Genomic DNA, 21,453 nt, shown 5'->3' with positions numbered 1-21,453 from the left:
TGAAGGGGGGTTCCAAAGAGGATGGAGCTAGGCTCTTCTCAGTGGTAGCAGATGACAGAACAAGAAGCAATGGTCTCAAGTTGCAGCGGGGGAAATCTAGGTTGGATATTAGGAAACACTATTTCACTAGGAGGGTGGTGAAGCACTGGAATGGGTTACCTAAAGAGGTGGTGGAATCTCCATCCTTATAGTTTTTTAAGGCCCGGCTTGACAAAGCCTTGGCTGGGATGATTTAGTTGGTGTTGGTCCTGCTTTGAGCAGGGGATTGGACTAGATGACCTCCTGAGGTCTCTTCCAACCCTAATATTCTATGATTCTATGATTTCTCTTGCCAGGTCACATGATAAAATGCCATTTTTTTTCTAGCACAGTTAGCTAGATACTTTGCTATGCTTTGCTATATTGCTAAAAGTATATTTTTTATTATTAATTGAGAATAAATTAAACTGATCTAGGATAATATCCTTTAAATGTGATCTTTTACATAATAGATTCCTTTGGTTTGGCATTTTAGGTTTTATGTCCCAGAGCTGCTATTAACTTGCTAGCTGGATACATTTTGATAACAACTTGGGATATCTTTAGTTTACAAGTTTCTTGCCCAGTTTCAGTAAATTCTGTCTTCAAATGAGTGCCAACTTGCATGTAATCTAGCTATTAGTAATTCCCAAAGTACTAGCCATGTGCTTGTAAGAGTCTGCAGTAAGTGTCTGAACAGCATTGTTTAGCCTTAGGGGTTATACTAGGTACCTAATCCTGCCTCTTTACTAACATGAGTAGTTCCGCTGACTTTAATGTCACTAACTGTGTGAGTAAGGTGAACAACATTTTGACAAATCAGTATTAAGATACAAGGGGGGGAAAGAATCTAAATATACATGATATTACCAGAAAATGGGGCTAAGCAATCAGGGCTGAATTAAGTCTCTTACAAAGCCAAACTGGGCTGTGGAGAGAGAAAGGCACATTATGCTTCCTGGAAATGTCAGGGTAGGGAGTGTGTTCGGCTTATGGACTTGCTACGCTTTAGAAAAGAGATAGTCAGAGCCCCTATGCTGGTATATAAGAAGTGCTAAATCCAATAGTGATGCACTTCCCTATTTGTGTTTCAATATCATTGACAATCTCAGGAATCAGGTTGGTTCATTAATATCCAGCCATTGGTGGCTGGTTGGTTTTGCGACAGAGAACACAAAATACTGTGAAGGTCCATTAACTGAACAATGTGAGATACACTAGACATTCTGAGGAGAAGGAAGGGAGGAAATTAGTTTCTTACTTGAAATTTTTGTTTCTCTAGTAGGTTTCTCTGTTCTTGCCTTGGCTTCTGGTGTTCTGCTAAAGTAAATTGTTTGGATGCAAATACTGTGTGCAGTGAGAGGATGCTTGGGCTTTTGGCAAAACAATAGGAGAAAAATTAGCTGACTCAAATGAACATCTATTTTTCTTGGACACAGAATCACAGGGAGACCTGAAAGCTGTCTGGTCTGGGAAAATGTGCAAATGCTCATGGCTGGAAAGAACTCTGGGTTTGCTGACTCCTTGCAGAGGTAATAGTTCAGGGAAAGGTGAGCTTGGGGAACATAATGAAGAGAGACACCTCAGACATGGGCTTGAAGGGGAATTGTTCCACTGTCCGTCTGACTGCAGGCCTTTCCTGGGCAACTGCTTTAAGTTACTGCGAAATATATGGATGCAAAAATTGATTGGTGTTTGAAGCCTTAGATGTTACACCTTTGAGAGCTGAGGGTTGAGGGCTGAACTTTCCGGAAACTAAGATTTAAACCTTAATGAAAACCATCTAATAAGAATTACAGGATATGGTCTGGTGACAGCACCAAGAAAAACAAGTTTTCCAAATACCTTTTGTTTGAACAAGTAATCAGTACTCTTCTTGATTTCAGGAGAAACTTCACTAAATCATGATAATACCCATGCTAAGGTAGATTTGTCCTCTCAGGTTCCAGGTTTCTTCTGTCTTGTGTTCGGGAAATATTTCAAAGCACCCATACACTAAAATAGGTCAAAAGAGTGATGATTTTGTCAAGCATTGGGGAAAATTACTACTGTTGTATCAGAAAAGTGAATAGCTACCTCCTAAATCCTTTAGAATATGTTGCAGCATTGTTTCATTGGGGTCTGAGGCAGGGCTGGATTTCTAAATAGGCACAGTAGGCATGTGCCTCGGGGCACTGGCATTCTAGGGGTGCCTTAAATTTAAAAGCGGGTTACAAGTTTCATTTTTTATGGAAACACAAATTTCAGCTGTATGCGGGGGGTGGGAGGAGAATGCGGGGAGGTGGGGCTGAAGATGCTGTGCCTAGGGGCACGTAAGGTATAAATTCTGCCCTGGTCTGAGGATGCGTCAGAGTTTTTTCTTGGAATTCCTAAATAGCGAAATGATATCACAAGTTGCCTGGATGAGGTTACCTTTGGAAGGTTCAGTGTTCAGGTTTTGGGGCAATATGTTTCTTTGTGCTAGAGTAATTTGTTTGCTTGTTTGTTTAGTTTACTTTTGTATTTATAGATTCCTTCTTGGAGGAAGAATTGGCTTTTTTGAGGTGCTTTTGTGATGCATGAATGGATGGATGGATGGATGGGCTTGCGGGGGAGGAGCTATCAAAGGAAGTTACTGAGAGAATCCTGGCCCGGGGTAGCCTAGAGGTCGTGGGTGTGTAGCTGCATGTGGTAGGCAGTGGACCTAGTGGTCAGTATCTAGATACTCTAATGATTGGTGCTTTATAAATACCTAAAATATATAGAGTTGGGAACCAGTGTGAACACTTCTGAGGTGTCCTTCTTGCTGTCCTCATGTGAAATAGTGTCTGAACAACTTTGACCTTTATTTTGGTTCCTGTGCTGCATTGAATGTAACTTGAATGAAATCTTTTATTTGTCTAAGGCTATTTCCTGCTTAGTAAGAAACTTGAAATTGATTTTAACTTGACACTTTTCTTCTCTGAAGTAATATAAAATCTTTGTCTAATAAATATATACAAAGGCTTTGTGGGCCATCAGAGTACCATGACATTCCAGTGTATTGATTTTGGAGTGTTAAAAGGTGACGGATTTGGTGTTAACGGGCCATCAGAGAATTGGGATTCAAATTGTACCCCATAAGCTGAACTGAGTTTCCTGTAACATGACAGCCTTTCAAAAGCAGTGGAAGTAATTGTCGCCTTATGTAATTCCTTGTGTGCAAACTTGGAAGATTAATTTAAACAAGTTTCTGTGTAATCAGGCACAAAAATAAAAAGAAAAGTAGAATGGTTAGAAAAGTATTAGGAAATCTATGAAAACAATTTATATTGACCTGAAACAAGTACATTTGAAAAATTGCTTTAAAACTGTTGTTTGTACACACTCTCAACATATTTTAATTTTCTTCTTAAAGATGATCCATCATTTCTATTATCCATTAACAGCTAGGATAATATACATTTATTTTATCTGAAAAATATAGCTAGTGTTGTGGTAAGAGCTCCTGACTTTTGGACAACGTAGTTCACTTTAACATACTGGGATTTCTTTATTTTTTTTCTTAGTTTTTGCTCCTTTTCATTCTTACTGTGTTTTTTGAGTTATGATACATGCAGTACAGCATGGCCAAAGGTCTACGAGTGTAATGCTGTAGCAATTTTTGTTACCCTGCAAACCATCATATGTTGACAAATAAAGTATAATAACAACCACAGACGTGGACTAGAGAGAACTACTGGTCATATTTCATTGTACTCTTTTTCCATTGAACTGTTATTTTTCAGTTGAATGACCTTATAGTGGATGCATTGAAAATAACATTTTCATTATATGATTGTTATGTAGAAAAAATCAAGGAGCTAAGTCCAACTGTATCTTTGGAAACTAATCATAGGGGTACTAGATTTGTGGACTTATAACCAATCTATCATAGTCAGCTTTTAATTTATTTTTGAACGTTCTTGCTATTTTGTGTGCTTGAATAAGAGTCTGACCTGTAAAGGAGTATAGAAAGCATTTTATAATATATGTTTGCTCTGTTTTATAACAACATAAGTATTTTGCTTAAGCAGATTTGCTAGGAAGTGACAGCTCTGAAAAATTGGACACACTGGTTGCTGGAAGCATTTCAGTTCTAGGCAATCTAAATAGTGCAGAAGGGGAAAATGAAATATCACTGTATTTTAAAGATGACAGTTTTGTCAAAGATTTCTTTCCACTCTTTGGCTTAAAACAAATGGAGTAAATCAAGTGTATCTATTTAAAATGCGTGTGCATTCATTGAGGAAAGCACCACCTTTTAGATGCTTTTCTGCAGAGAACATCAATGATAAAGTTGACTTAATAAATGTAAAACAGAGTGTGAAGAATATAATTCTCACAGTTTAATTACTAGTTCAAAACAGTTTCTGATCATAACAAGATTTCATAGAACATAGGTATATCTTGAGGACCTAAGTAAAGTCTGGAGAGATTAGACTACAGCTCACTATATTATTTTGCACACACCTATATAGCTGCTTAGAAATTAGGATTTTTTGTCTAATAAATGTTCAATTAAATTTCCATAACCTAGAAATAACTACATGATATTAATGAACAAAAACAGGAACGTACTTCATTTTTTATGCTGGGATTTCTATGCCAGGATTTAGCCAGGACCTTCTTCCATTTAGCAATGTGAGAAGATCAGGATAGTTATGACTCCATGACACCTGTTCATGGCCCTCTAGGGGATTGAAATCCCCTTGAGTAGATCAGTATATTTTTCTAGAGTATATTGTGTATGCCATGTTCATATCTAGATAATTGTTATTCTGTGACTTGGCCTGCTTTGCACAGGCTGCAGTTTTCCTCTCTCTGGTAGCAGTAGGCAGGGGGAAGGCAGCCAGCCAAATTGAAATACATCCATATGTCTCAGTGGCTCTTCTTATTTCACTCTTTCTCAGCTCCACAGCCTCACAGTAGTATAGAAGTGTGAAGGTGACCTGTAAGGCCCACTTGTATCCATCATCTTGAATTTTACCATGCAGCATGGATTCAGACTCAAAAGCCTTAGAAAAGCCTAACCTTAAAAAGAAAAAAAAATAACACATTATTCATCCTGCAACATCTATCTTCCCTCTTTTACTCCAGGCAGTTTTTGCTCACACTGCAATTCTTGACATTCTGACCATCAAAAGGGGGCAGCAGTGGCCTTAGCTGCTCTTGAAATAATGTCGGTCATGCCTGCTGCAGACCCCAGCCTTTTCTGTTAGAAGGAAAATGGGTAATTGCCATAGTAAATGTGGATTCAGATAGGGGAGAGGCCAATGGAAGTGTCCATCTTTCTGCCCTCTTTCTTGCAGTACTTGCCTGAATAAATCAATCCTACTTGGCAGCAGAGTCAAAGCCAAGAGTTCTTCATTCTCCCCACCCTAAACAGATCACTAAAATATAGTCAAGGATACTCTCATTGCCTTCCTCCTGTTTCCAGAGATTTGTTTGCTCATCTTAAACCCAGTAAGTCCGAGTAAAAATTCCAGAGCCTTGACTTTTTAAAGTCCTTCTCATTTTTGTCTATACATCTAGACTCTCAGATTTGTCTTCGGCAGAAGAAGAGGTTTCCTCAAAGTCTGAGATTGAGATCTGTCCCTTGGATCCAGCCAGGAGTGTCCCTCAGGAAAACTGGGTGTATCTGTTCAGAAATGTTTTTCTGCTATGTATCTTGCAGGCTCTTAGGAAAAGGGAGAATACAAAGGTCTTCCTCAGTTCCTAGGATTTGGGAATTAAGAGAGATGCTGTTGTAAGGTGTGCCTGTCCTGTAGTGCTCCCTGATGAGCACTACAGGCACTCCTGCCTCAGTTTCCCTTCTCTTAGGGCCCTTGAAGAACTCTACATGGTCAGTATAGCTGTTGACAAAATTCCCATGCTGGCTTCTACTTTTTAAATACAAATAAACTGTAACTTAAGTCTCTCTCCTTGGGTTCAGGGGTTACACAGTTCAACTCCTTTGGGCCTGCAGTTCTCAGTCCTGGCCTCCCAGGCCTGCAGTATCTCCCCTTAACTCTAGGGTTATACAGCCTTCCTCCTTAGGGCTTGTGGTTCTCAATTCTAGTTCTCAATTCTTGTGGTTCTCAATTCCTCTCCCTTAGAAGAGTTTCTTTCTGTGAGCACTCGCTCAAATGACACTTGATGGTATTTTATCATGCCCAGGTGCTTGTTATCCAATTAACTGCCTAGATGGGCTGCTTAAATTAGGTGGCCATGGGTAGCCTGAGCTCAGACTCACCTTAAATGGGCCAGCAACCCAATCCAATGACAGAAGCCATCCTGTCCATCCCACATTGTTGAAAATAATGAAACAGCCTGTACCTTGCCTGATGCCAAACTGGCTTCCTGTAACTGCACAGCAGCTATGCAAGCTTTTAAAGGAATTTTCTGAGAAATGGCTTAATTGCCCTAAAGAGGATTCTGTTATGTCTGACTCTGCAAAAAACGGACTTGGAACTCCATTCTAAAAACAACCAGTGGTCACCTCCCAAATGGGAAGAGTGAAAGCTACACTAGCAGAACTGTGTATGGTCTTGTTACATGTCTTTGCCAAGCATAGAGTTTGTGTTTTTCCTTGTCAATTTGTGCTACCTGCAGATAATGGGTTGTTTAGAGCAGAAGCAGTGGTATAACAGAGCCCTCCTTTTATGGTGAAGGTTCTCAAGTCCTTTTATTTAATTGAGGAATATCTAGCTATCATTCAGATTGAAAATGATGTGCTGTTTGTGCAGGAATGGAAATTCTTACATGTTATTTCTTTTTTCAGTATTCCAATTTGTAGTGACCCACTCTCGGAAAACTCAGTTCGGAATTGTTAGTTCAGATTTTCAGTAAGTTTGCTCCAACTGATTAATTGGATTTGGAGGGGAGGGGATATTTATTTATTTGTTTATTCCTTTTGCCAGTTGTTGCACTAGGTCACAAAGTTAAACCTCTAAAACTGGCGTGTTGGTGTTTCCAGAATAAATACAAGATCTGCATTGGCTCTGGAAAAATCAATAGATCCTTGATGATGCGTTGGAGGTGGGTATTGTAGTTGTAAGAATGCTTGATAGAGATCAGCTGCTGACTGCCAGGAAGTTGCAGACAGAGACAAACACCTACAAGATCTCTATCAAGCATTCTTACAACTACAATACCCATCTGCTGAAGTGAAGAAACAGATTGACAGAGCCAGAAGAGTACCCAGAGGTCACTTACTACAGGACAGGCCCAACAAAGAAAATAACAGAATGCCACTAGCCATCACCTTCAGCCCCCAACTAAAACCTCTCCAACGCATCATCAAGGATCTACAACCTATCCTGAAGGACGATCCATCACTCTCACAGATCTTGGGAGACAGGCCAGTCCTTGCTTACAGACAGCCCCCTCAACCTGAAGCAAATACTCACCAGCAACCACACACCACACAACAGAACCACTAACCCAGGAACCTATCCTTGCAACAAAGCCCATTGCCAACTGTGTCCACATATCTATTCAGGGGACACCATCATAGGGCCTAATCACATCAGCCACACTATCAGAGGCTCGTTCACCTGCACATCCACCAATGTGATATATGCCATCATGTTCCAGCAATGCCCCTCTGCCATGTACATTGGTCAAACTGGACAGTATCTACGTAAGAGAATAAATGGACACAAATCAGACGTCAAGAATTATAACATTCAAAAACCATCCGGAGAACACTTCAATCTCTCTGGTCACTTGATTACAGACCTAAAAGTTGCAATTCTTCAACAAAAAAGCTTCAAAAACAGACTCCAACGAGAGACTGCTGAATTGGAATTAATTTGCAAACTGGATACAATTAACTTAGGCTTGAATAAAGACTGGGAGTGGATGTGTCATTACACAAAGTAAAACTATTTCCCCATGTTTATTCTCCCACCCCCCCCACCCCCCACTGTTCCTCAGACTTCTTGTCAACTGCTGGAAATGGCCCACCTTGATTATCACTGCAAAAGGTCCCCCCCCCCCCCCCGCTCTGCTGCTGGTAATAGCTCACCTTAAGTGATCACTCTGGTTACAGTGTGTATGGTAACACCCATTGTTTCATGTTCTCTATGTATATAAATGTCCCCACTGTATTTTCCACTGAATGCATCCGATGAAGTGAGCTGTAGCTCACGAAAGCTTATGCTCAAATAAATTTGTTAGTCTCTAAGGTGCCACAAGTACTCCTTTTCTTTTTGCGAATACAGACTAACATGGCTGCTACTCTGAAACCATACATATAAGGAGTTACCTCCAGGCACTTAACTCTCCTATACATTTAAAATTGATTACTGATTCCAAAAGAAACATTATACTATTCCGTCAGAAAGAAAGATGCTTTTCTTTCATGTGTCAATTGAGATTGTAAACTTAAGTCATCATTCCCCTGCAGCAAATCTGTACGTAATTTAACTTTTTATGAAGGTGATGAGTATCTTAGGTGAGACGCTAAGCGCCTAAAATATGTATCATATAATGTGTTAGATGTTTGGTCATAATTTTACACGTACCATAACTGTTAGCAAACATCATTATTTAATCACATCAGGGTTAATCTAAATGGATGTCCAAGAAACCAAACATGAATTCATTAACTATACTTGTTTTCCTTTCTTTCTTGTTTTTTATTTATCCTGGATCATAAAATTTGCTCTGTTTCCATTAACAAAAAAGTGAGTAGAGAACAAAATGCCAATTATTTGCAGCACATAAAATCTGTGTGATAATTTGACAGACTTTAATAAAGCCAATATTTAAGTGTGCTTATAAGACAAACAGTATCCAGTAACCTTTTATTTGTTAAGAAACACCATATCACTTATTGATTAAGAACTTCAAAACCTGCAACTTATTTTAAAGCACAAGATCTAAAGTTTCTTTGAACAATGAGACATATATTCAAAATCCCTTTTGTATTGAACATAATTTTCAAGAAAATTATTAGGTGTAAAATGTAAGGGTCAAACTGGTTTGCATTGCTAATACAATAATTTCTCTGTTAAACCTCCTGGATATTACTTCACAAATATATAGCAAGGATATAAGGAACAAAACATGCATTGGGAAAGTTAATTAATTCATTCTCACAACACCTATGTGTGAGAGGCAAATTTAAGGATACTCACTCAGATGATTACACTGAGTCACAGAGAAGTTATGACTTCCTTATAATAATTCCTTTGACTGCAAATCAGTGGTAGATTTAGGAGGAACTTAAAAGCCTAGATCCAGTTCCTTGGTCTATACACTAGACTGCACTGATCTTTAAGAAATCATCATTTCTTGAATCTTTAGTTACTTATGACCATATTGTTCTTGATCTATGCACACAGTGAGAATCTGCTTATGTCAGGGGACACATATAGCTGTTAATTCTTGCACATCCTTTAAAAATTGGCATTTCCATTTGTGAGACAGATATCCATTCAATGCATTGCTGTGTCTCCTATGCCCATGAAATGAGAGGTACTGTTTTATAGTATATGGAAAACAACAGCTGTATCATCCTTGTTCTGGCACGTCACACTAGCCTATTTGCAAATAAATTTACAGAACATTTAGTTCCATGAATAATGTCTTTCTCACAAAATCACTTCTCTGGCAATCTCTGGTGACCTTGAGTATGTCGATGTAGATTGTAGTGAGCAAAAAAATTAATTGACAGACAACATTCCTTGGAGTTTTAAGTTATCCAGTTAGTAATAAGTTCCATGAAAAATGACAGAAAACATGTTTTGGCAGTTCCAATGCCTTTTAAAAATACAGTTGCATTCCCAAATATATATGTTTCAGTTCCATCTTAGTTTTTGCACGCTTTAGATTTGGAAATCTTGTCTTTTTTCAGGTTCTTTTGTTTCAATCTTACTTAGGATAAACAATGGCTTGATAAACCACTGCTATGCTAGTGGGATATTAGGAGTGGCATAGAACAATTGGCATTGCCTCCAGAGGATACAGACAGGCAGGACATGGGGGAACATACTCCCTTTAACAGCATATAGTGAATATTCACCCAGCAGTGACTCTGGTGGGCTGGTGTGGAAAGGTTGGGGGACTGTGGTCACATTTCATACCCTTGGGTGGAACTGTAATTCTCCCATTGTACTTCCGGAGTATGAGAGGTAGGATTTTGCAGTCCTTGGAATCTGCTACAGCAGGTATGACAAGGGGGAATGGCTTCTTTCACCGTTCCCTTGTACATCCACACAAGAGAAGCCAAAAATATGGTCTGATTATCCTACTTAGATCACTCTCTTATTTCTTGTGGTATTGGCTTTTGTCACCTGCAGGTAGTTCAAACAATTAGTTGCTTTCGCTGTACCTAGAGGCATCTTAGTTCTATATGTTGTTTACAGAGAAGCACAAACCTCTCAGTATGGATGATTACAGTTTCAGAGGCATATAAGTCCTCGGTGCTTGTTGTTCATTTCCTCTTGTTCCTATCAGGCATTTTATGTCTCTGGGATATGAATACTGGCCAGTATTGTTACAGTTTCCAACAAAGACCATAGGATTGGAGTCTGAAGAATGTAAGGAAGATGTGTTAATTTTGTAGCATTTTTCATTCTTATTATATTCTTTCTGAGACAGGATTAATGTTTGTACCATTTTCTACTGCAGTTTTTGTCACCAGGGAGAGGTAACAGAATATTGATGTACATATTATGTAAGCATAAATATAGCAGTGAACTCTATTTTCACCTTTCCAATAGAGCAGGGGTTCCCAAACTTGGTTCGTGGCTTGTTCAGGGTAAGCCCCTGGTGGGCCGCTAGACGCTTTGTTTACCTGAGCATCCACAGGTACGGCCATGCTCAGCTCCCAGTGGCCGCGGTTCACGTTCCCGGCCAATGGCAGATGCGGGAAGTGGTGGCCTGGCCTGCCCTGCTTCCTGCAGCTCCCATTGTCCAAGAACAATGAACCACGGCCACTGGGAGCTGCGAGCAGCCGTACCTGCGGATGCTCAGGTAAATAAAATGTCTCACGGCCTGCCAGAGGCTCACCCTGAACAAGCCACGAACCAAGTTTGGGAACCCCTGCAATAGAGTCTAGTTTGGTTAGTGTGTTATTCTACTCTGACTTGCCTTTGAGAAATTATAACAAGATAAATTGTTTACAATAAATCAATGTATATAAAATGAAAACAGAGAACAATGCTATGATAATTCTCTCTTGTCATTCAGAGAGCTTTTATAATTGATCCTTATTACATTTTAAAGTTTGTGATGTTTACATACTTTATAAATGTTTCAGTTTGCCTTCTATGTTTTCAAATTACAGATTCCATCTCCACCTCCACCCCCCACACCCATGCTGGAGGCAACTTTCTAAGTGAGAATACTTTTTAAAGTTGTTAATTACAACCTAAGGTTAATGAGTGTATTTACCTTATAATCTGGAATGTTCTCTTAATCAACTAACAGCTTGAATGTCTCGGGCTAAATAATCGGTTACTGATTTTCATGTAGAGTAATTAGGGATTCTGTTTGTTTGTTTGTTGGGTATTTTTGATTGTTTTGTTTATGTCTTCCTCTAGTATTATTATAAAAAACTGGTTTCTGTAGGCATGCTTAATTTTTTTATTACAAAATTTTGACCTGTAATGTTAGTGGGCCAGATGCCTGGTTTTCCATTGGAAAGTGTGATCAAAAAGAGGATCTCACAATCCAGTAACCTGGTCAGATCTACTGACAGGACATCCAAAGTCAAGTTACTGGGTGAGGGGGAGGTGGGGAGGTGCCAGGTCATCACCCGCACCAGCTCCTTCTCAGCCAGGGCCGCCTCCTATCTGCGTCAGGTGGCTACAGCTCATAGCCCCAGCTCCACAGGCGAGTCTCTCCTGACCTGGGGGGAGGGGGTAAAGGGAAAAGCAATGAACGATTTGGGGAGAGGGGAATAGGAGCGAATGGGGACGGGGCCTTGGGGAAGGGGTGGGCTTCCAGGATGGGGCGGGGCAGGGGCAGCGCCTCAGGGAAGAGGCAAGGTAGGGGTGGGGCCTTTGGGAAGAAGTGGGGCAGGGTCTCAGAGGGGGAAGAGGTGGGATCGGAGAGGTTCCGGCACTCTTCCTGGAGTGTCCAGGTTTTACGTACAAAATTGGCAACCCTAAATGGCTTATTTCATTAGCCCATGAGGATGACAAAGTTCACTTCTGAGCAGTGTCACTCAGGTTTGAGCCACTCTCTTTAGGATAAATCCACAGCATGAAGAATGTATCCTGTTTCACTACACACTATTGCAAAGTGTGACTCAAGGTGAATGACAGCAGACAGTGCGCCCGATCCTGTGAGATGCTGAGTGCCTCCTCAGAGGTGCTAAGCATTTGAAACTTGTGTAGAGTTCGTAGAGTGTGGAAGGTGCTTAGAACCTTCCATTGGACATTTGGAATTAGACCTAGTGTGATCAGGAAGTGAATAATAAAGGAGAGCATGAACAGGGAGTGAATGATATTTAACAGAAAAACCTGAGGAGTACTTGTGGCACCTTAGAGACGAACAAATTTATTTGGGCATAAGCTTTCGTGGGCTAAAACCCACTTCATTGGATGCATGCAGTGGAAAATACAGTAGGAAGATATATATACACAGAGAACATGAAAAAATGGGTGTTGCCATTTTTTCATGTTCTCTGTGTACATATATCTTCCTACTCTATTTTCCACTGCATGTATCCGATGAAGTGCGGTTTAGCCCACGAAAGCTTATGCCCAAATAAATTTGTTCGTCTCTAAAGTGCCACAAGTACTCCTCGGTTTTTTTTTGCTGATATAGACTAACACAGCTACCACTCTGAATGATATTTAAATATCCCTTTCAAGGAATATTAACCTTTCCATTTTTATGCTCTCATTTTAAGTTGGAATCTTTAGAGATAATAAACTTGATTACCTTTCACTTAACCAGTGTAAATCAGGAATAATGACATCAATTGACCAGATACTCTGTCGTGTAAATCAGCATTAAGTATAAAATGCTGATTTAAACCAGCTGGGAGTACAGCCCATTGGATTTAAACAATTTTAAATGAGAGATCACTCAAACCCAACTAATGTCGAAGCGCCATACCATACTTACAGTATCTCACTCTTTTGTATTTTTCTTAAAAAACAACGTTTATTTATTTATTTAAGGTGTTTTAACAAGTTTACAAATCTTTGACATGTAAATATCTGAAACAAAACATTCATTACAACAGTTAGTTTTTGTTTAAAAAGACATTATACAGGAGTGCAGTCATCAGATCTTTCTGTATAACAGGGTGTTACCGTATAGCAAAGTGAGCATCATTACAACACCTATAATAAGTCATTTCTAGTGATTTTATTAAATTGAATGAAATCTCTATAGACACATATTTAGCTGATCAGGCATGTCTATCAAAGAGTAATATTAAAAATCTAAGGGTTTTAAAATCTGTTTGACATCATCAGTAAGAGTATGAATATATTTTATTATATAAAACTGGGCAGTGGCAGTCCAGCAGCCGGAGCCCCTCCACACGGGGTTGAAACATCAATTTCCCATATTCCTGTGCGTGTGCCGGTGGTTTGGTGAATCCGGAGAGCTAGAGGCTTGGATAAACTGTATATATCACCATTTTTCATATCCTGTTTGCTGTTACTGTTGTAAACTCCATATGTAGTTGCATGCATTGCAGAATTTTATAAGCAAGCTTGCAGCATTTTGTGGCATATGACAGAACATACATCACAAACTACATTTTTGTCTGATTCTTGCTTTAGTGATCAACAATGAGCATGCCATGACTTCAGCTTCACTTAGCGCCCCCACCCTGCATACTACAAAATTCTGTAGTTCTTTTTTCTATTTTAAATGATATTTATTATGTTAATAACCATTTTTGATAGTGCTTGAGCTCCCCAATCAGGGGTCAGAGCCACATTGTACTAGGTGCTGAGCAAGCAAATTACACAAAGACAAACTGTCCCAAATTACTCACAAGGAATGATTTAGATAATACACAACTGGTGAATAAAGTAACACAGGCAGGGTAGGTAGGCAGAGAGGACAAGGTAACAGTAAAGAGATGTGTGCTTGCATAAATTAATAGTTCCATGGATTTAAAGTAGTCATGTGTGGTTGCCAGCTATCTATAATCTATTTCTGTTAAATTGTGTTCTGTTACATATTCTGTTATGAAACAATTACATGAAATAGACCTATACTTCTAACATATTCAAGGTGGTAGAAATGCTCACATGCCAATGGCAACCCACATTCCTGACAGACAGAGCTGCAAGGGTCTTGTTCTCACACTGAGCAGTCACTCTAATGGTTGCTTTGCATGCATCTGTCTGGTTGTAGACAGAGCTGATTGAACCTTGGGCACTCTTTGCTGTTCTTGATATATGTGCCCACCCACACTGAGAAATGTGGAAGATGGGAAGGTAGTAGTGTTCACTTCTCAGAAACCATAAGAGAGGGAGACTCCCTATGCCACTGTGAGCAGAGGAGAGAGAGGAAGTGCACTGCTTTCCCCACTTCCGTGAAGGAGGAGAAGAGAGAGAGAGAGAGAGAGAATGGAGTTTCCTAACCTTTCCTAGCAGTCATTAGAGGGATTGGAGGGGAGGGGTTGAGCTCTCCACTAATGCTTTGTGCTTGGAACCTTTTGAAGGTCCCCTGAGGACCCATATTTACTCTCATTATTTATTTCATGGGTTTGGCTAGTGGATTTATGGTACAAAAATAAGCCCTGCTTTTATTTTTATCTTGAACTGAATTATAGTTTGATGACTTTTTTAAAATTGAAGAACATCATTAACATAAAACACATCTGTCACAGATGAAAAACACTCTGCATATGCAAGACTGGAATCAGTTCATTTTTATGGATCTCCAGTTCTCCAGAGAATCTTACAAATGCACATGACACTCAATTTTGTGTTTGCATCTTGTAGTTAACTGAAAGGTGCTTAAAATCACAAGTAGGCAGAGAGATCCTTGCTGACGACACATTGGAGGAGACTAAAATGTTTTGCTCATTCCAGCAGATACAAGAAATATCTTGTGCTCAGTAAATAAACTACATTTATTCCATATGAATACGTACATAACTGATGGGTAAGGATGAAGCTTCCAACTTCTGGGGAAAACCATGCTCTTTTGATATATCTCAATTCCTCTGTTTTGGAAAGTCCTGTACTTTTGCCCATGGATGATACCTCTGACATGGGGGAAACAGCACAAAGAAACATGCTTGATAACTGGACTAATGGCAGTGAAGAGTCTTACTGAGACATTGTAAATATATTGCTGCTGAAACCAAGGCAGAATGTTTTGCATGCTTGTCCCAGATGGCTTCCTTTGAGAAGATCACATTTAGATTGGGGAACAGACGTTACTTATTTGAGGACATTTGGCAGCTTTTTATGGATTATCGTCATAAAGCAAATGTTGCTTCTTAGACATACTTGATATTGTTGTCTTGTACTTGTGTAAATTAGGACTAATCTTGCATTATGTTATGGATCCGGAAGAGTTCCACAGTCCATCAACCTGCTGGAGAATAAGGAACAAGCAGTGATAGGTGCAAATGAGCAAATAATGGTAATTAATAAAGTAAACAAACATTCATAAAATTACCTTATAAAACCTAACTGCCTTTTTTGTGTAACCATCTTGTACATGGCAGCATTGCAGGATTAGTATTTTCATGAACATGCATTTTTCTTGAATAATATTTTAAGAGCTGTTCTTGAACGATGTATCGGAAAGCTGCTTTCTTTTAGCATTAGGCATGAATGTATTTTTACTGCATCATTTATCTCATCAACATATTGATCACAGCACTTCAAAAAAACCATTAATGCTTCATTTTCTTTATGTCCATCCTGTAGTATAATAGTGATACTTAATAGCCAGCACTTTCACAGTCCTTTACATGTTCACAGCATTGTACAAGCAGAATTCCAGGATATTGCTGTTTTTCAGACTTTGTCTTGTACAGTTGCTTTTTTTTTTTCTGTAAGAGTCCCTTTCTAGATTTTGCTAATCTAAGACAACTGGTATTATTAAGTCCATCATTTGGGAAGAGAAAGCTGTGTTTGTCACTGATACTTGGAAGATTCGTATTGTTTCTTGTTCTATGATGAAGCATGTTCAATGACAACAACAACTAAGGATATGAAGGAATACAGATTTTAGTATATTTCTCCTATCATACACCATAAAACCAACCTAATACTGGACTTTTTGCACTTGATTTAAATTGCCAATGTATTGGTAAATAGTATACAAATTGTTATAACTGTTTTCATTGTGATATAGTTATCTTATGAAATATGCTTGGACCTAATGGAGAGAAGAGGATTCTCTCTGCTCAGGTATAAAATCCATGCTGTAGGGTTAGGTTAGCTAAGCCCTGCTCACATCCCGGTAAGCAGACATATATTTTTGTATTTTTTGTAGGTGGATACAGTGCAGACTACGCAGCCCCCTGGCCACATTGAGGAATCGTGTAAAATGAATGTATGTGCTCGTAAGTGAAACATTTATAAATAAAGCTCCAACTTTAATGTATGTTGGATCATAAAACATGTAAAACCTGCTTACTGTCATATTAAGAAATCGATTCCCAGGGGGCAGGGTGACTGCAGAATAAAGAAGATGTGCAAAGCAAAGTTCTTTTTTAAAAATAAGAATGAAAAACCCAAGAACTTTAGAATTATTCAAAACAGATAAACAAACATTGTGCAAACAAGAGATTGAAATTACCTCTTGGATGTATTTGGGAAGGCACTGAGCTGATTCAAGATTCCAAAACAGAAAAAAAGAAGGGATGTGAGAAAGGTTTTGTAAGCTGAAATCATCATCCATCGAGGAACAGGATCAAATACCTTCTTACTTAGGAGTATGAAATGGAGGACACAACCTTTTCCCCTTCAATCTGTGTTTGAGAGGACAGAAATTTTGAAACTGAATTTGATCAGATTATTGCTTCAGTTAATAACTGGGAGAGGAGTGTGGATGGGGTTGAATTTTCAATGCTTGACATAAGCAATCAGTTATATGTAGAAAAAATAACTTTGAGCATGTGCTAGATGAACAAAGAACATGGAAACAATACCTCAGAATTGAATTCCTGGAAAACCAGACACAATCTCATCATTTAGAAACCTTGAGCTACTTGAGGAGGTGAGAAGACTCAGACTCCCTGGATTTTGCTGAAAAATGACTTCATGAGGCATTTAAAGTAGATATGCAGAAGAAACCAAAATGTGTTAAATGGTCCTATCACAGAACTCAGAAATCAGCCATCAACCATCAACCTGCATATTGAAATTTTGTACTTTAATTGATAAACATAGACTAATCCAAATGGATAAGAAACTCTTAAGTATTTGATATGAAATCAAATGAAATCTCCTTGATTTGAATAACTGTACAAAGAAAGGCTTTTCATTTTGATTAAATAAAAACTGCATGATAGGGAGATCCCCTTTGCATTTCTAGTCCCTATTACGATAAATATATCAAATAAAAACAAAGGCTATATTTTTTGGTACCCAAGAGATTAAAAAAAATATTGGGACACCACCAAGTTAGCATATTGGTTTATGTCTTTTACAGGGTGAAGAGGCTGACTACTCTGTCCCTAAATAATATTTCATTCATATAACCCATCTTCATCATAAATAACAGAAAACAGGGATATTTAAGTATTAATGAATGTTTCAAAATGTTTGCTTAGCTGTAAGGTGTAACTTGGACTTTTTTGAATTTCTGGTCTAAATCTGGTGCAGTTGTATGCGGAAACGATATTGTATTCAATAATAAATGGTACATATAGTCTATCTCTTGCTTTCACAATATGCCTTTTCTGATATTGGAGTACAGAGCTAAAGATCACATTTTCCCTTTTGATTGCTATGCATTTAGCTCCAAATTATATCACCCTTCGTGTTTATCTTTTGGGAACTTGTGGTCTGCCTCTTTCTCCACTTGTAGTCAATTTCAAGTCTTAGAATTAATGATTTGGGAGAGGTTTTGGCCTCTTTATTGTATTAAGAATATATCATCAAACTTCAAAGTCTGTACACTTCTACTGTATTGATTATTTTCTGTGAGCAAAATCAATAGGCAAAATTAAAATTAAAAAATCAATTTCTTCATTTTTGTTTTGCTTCATATTTTTATATACCTATTTTGTTTATTTAACCTTGAAGGGTTTTTTGTGAACTCATTGATATGGAAACACAACAAAAGCTTCAAGTAATGCTGAATAAAACATACTGATGCAAATAAGTGAAATACAAAGGGAAATACATAGTTCTTTTAGCTGGGAAGAGGAAAGATAAATGCTGAACACCTGTTACCAGATTCTGATTTCTGATACAACACTGTAAGTCTGGCATAACTCTGATGATCCCACTGGAATTATGCTGGATTTACACCAGTACACCTGAGATCAAAATTTGGTCTTTGGTGTTTAATGTTCTTCTGTTTTTCTAGTCTTAATTTTTTGCTCAGGAATGATTACCAGCAGAGGAGTTCTGAAGAAATATTGCACAACTGCTGTAATTTTCAGATTCACAGTGTTTAGCAGCCAAGTGCCTCACAAGGAATAAAACCACTTTTATTTTTGCCTCCTGCTACCGCTCCAATGGGGAAAGGTCAGCAAAACAGTGGGAGGCCAAATGAAGGAAGATCTTTTCCCTGTAAGACATCAACTTGCAAGACTGTGAATTTCAGAATTACAAGTGATATAGCTTTTTTACAACTGCTCCTTTCCTTCTTACCTCCTACTGCTGCTTCATTGTTGGATAATGTCTTTTTCCTGTCAGAATGAGCAAGCAAGAGCTTATTTGTGACAAGCGAAATTCCACTTTCTACCTAGTATTGTTGCAGATAGAGGAAAAAAGAGCCTGGTTCATACCTATCTCATTTTCTAGCTTTTGAGGGTTTCAGTTAGGGCTTTCAAAGCCAAATCCAACCTGCCTTGTACACATGAGTAATCCAGTTAATGCCAGTGGGACTACTTGTATGATTAAAGTGAACAGGGTGTAGCTATACATACCATTTTATTTGTATATTTATTTTCCCCTCAGACCATACCATTGAGGAAAAATAAGTGTCACTAACAGGTTGCCACAGAAGTTGGGATACATCATTGCTACAGACATTCGAAAGTAGGTTAGATAAGCCATTAGTGGGAATGATGTAGGAAGTTGTGTTTGTTGGGGAAGTCAGGTTGGGTAGCAAAAGATTTCTTTCATGTCCCTACTAGCTATCATTCTATGGACCTTATTCTGCCCTCAGTCCACAGAGACAATCCCATTGATGTCAATGGCAATTCTGTCTGTGAATCAAGAAAATAATATGGCCTTAAGTGTAATAGTCACTTTGCCAAGCCATTCATCAAACCTAAACTAAAGACTAAAATGAGACAGAATACCACCAGCTAGACTGCATTCTAGCCTAGGAATGAACAACATAATTTAATAAAAAAAATATTTTTGTGAAAGTCAATTAAATATCTGAAAAGCTCCTATTGAGATGTATCTGGTTTATTAAAAAGCCTCTGTACCAAACCCTATTGCAAGCTCCATTGTAGGAAGAAGGAAGGCACATAAGCATAGAGGCTTGGTTCAGCCACTCATCACCTACCATGCTTCAACCCAGCACTGATTTTACTTTGGGAATTGTATGGTACACTATGTTTTGCTGAGCTCGTAAAGAATAGCTTTTCAATCTCTCATGCAGGAGCTACATTTATGCAAGATATACATGTTATGCCTGCTTATGAGCTCAACATTATCTCTCTTCTCTAGAGGAGAATAACTTGAACCTATTGTACCATGACACTGACATTATATTTGACTTTTGACATTGCATTTAGGGAACATTTTCTTTACATGAATAACTATTTCTAGTTTCTACACAATTCTAAATGTTAAAGGGTAACTTGCAAATATGAAAAGTCCCTAAAAATTACCACATTAATAATATAGTACTGTATGTGATGGATGCCCCAAATTACCCTATGCCAAACTATCAACATGCCTACACAATTTCATTGTTTAAAATTAAGCCATTTATTTCAGTTAGAACAGGTCAGAAAATATCTGAAATAACAATCAAATTACGTCATACATTGGTTTATGATTCCAGCATTGGGTTTTCCTTCGATCTGCAGCTCCCAGAGTCAGAACAAGACCTATCAATCATAGGAAAGACATTTGGCTACCAGTTTACCTCCTAGCAATTTCAGCTCATGCTTTTTGGACCTTTGCAGTCTTGAGCTGCCAAACACAAGGAGATAGTTAAGTTTTCAGATTTGGCTCAACATTCCTTTCCCTTAAGCATTTTCTTCCCCTATCTGAGTACTCTTCTATGTTTAAAACACCCTCAATTTAACCTAATAACACCATGATGAATGCCAAGTTTTAGCCAGCTAAAATTGAAATAAAAAGGGTGAAAAAAAAGTTTTATGAAATTCATGCCATTAATTTTTTACCTTTAACCTCAAAAAATAAAAATATATGATGTTGGAATACAGACCCTGCATGTTTGTTTTGTATTCTATATTAACAATAACCAGTTACCATATCACTTTTTCATTTTTCAAAGTGCTTTAAAATATCCACTGTTTAATCCTCACAACAACTATTTGATACAGGCAAGTATTTCAGATGGCGAAAATGAGACAGAGGTGTTAAGTATCTTTCTAAAGTTAGAGAGGGAATCAATGTCAGATCTGAAATTAGTAGTTCCTGGGCACCACTCTTGTACACAGACCACGTCTCTTTCTTGCTGATAAAGCACAACATACTGGTAGTTACTAAAGGACAAGGACACAACTGTTAATGAAATATAGCAATTCAAACTGAAAAAATTACCAGGCACCAGTATAAACTGTGTTTTATGATAAAGCTGGATGGCATCCACCATGTGCCCTGGATGTAGATATGTTGCAACCTGAAACTGCAACCTCCAACCCCGAAACTATATTTATTGGGGAACATGTTTTCTTGAAAGAGGCTTGGTTCCTGTGCACAGCAGTAAGCTCCACCTGCGTATCATTTCTTCCCACCACCATTCTTATCAGATAAGTGATAAGTACTCCACACTCTTCACGTCCTCACCCTCGTGTCCTGCCCCGACACAAAGTGGCAGGACCTCTTGCCACCTCTGGAGGGTGAGGAGCCCTGGTAGGCCAGCCTATATTCCACCTGGTCCTGAGGCCTGCAGGGGACGTAAGCTAGCGGCTCCTTCACAGAACCGTGAGCATGGGCATGTACTTGGCGTGGTTCACTCCACTTCCAGACACGTGCCCCTTGTGCGGCATGAGGGAGACGCTGGCGCACGTTTATCTAAAGTGCGCCAGATTGCAGCCCCTATTGCGGCCCCTCCTACATATATTATTATGGTTTTGGTTGCACTTTTCCCCTCACCTTCTTTTCTATTTACTCCCTATCCATGGCC

The 21,453-nt window shown here is 38.7% G+C and overlaps 1 protein-coding gene across 9 annotated transcripts in view; it reads left to right on the top strand.

Annotated features, from left to right (window-relative positions):
- The window catches only part of PCDH7 (protocadherin 7), a 386,108-nt gene that overhangs the window by 44,596 nt on the left and 320,059 nt on the right, over positions 1–21,453 (top strand). For 4 of the 9 annotated variants that reach the window (XM_043544548.1, XM_043544547.1, XM_037897963.2 and 1 more), the window contains exon 2: positions 16,438–16,497. The exons of the other annotated variants lie outside the window; for them this stretch is intronic. In XM_043544548.1, coding sequence (XP_043400483.1) covers positions 16,438–16,497 — 60 coding nt within the window. The remainder of the gene's footprint in view (positions 1–16,437; positions 16,498–21,453) is intronic. 9 annotated transcript variants of the gene reach the window in all.

Source organism: Chelonia mydas, chromosome 4 (assembly GCF_015237465.2).
Source record: "Chelonia mydas isolate rCheMyd1 chromosome 4, rCheMyd1.pri.v2, whole genome shotgun sequence".
In the NCBI taxonomy this organism is placed as follows: Eukaryota; Metazoa; Chordata; order Testudines; family Cheloniidae; genus Chelonia; species Chelonia mydas.
Note: the sequence above shows the minus strand (reverse complement) of the source record. Positions and strands in the feature narration are given on the sequence as shown.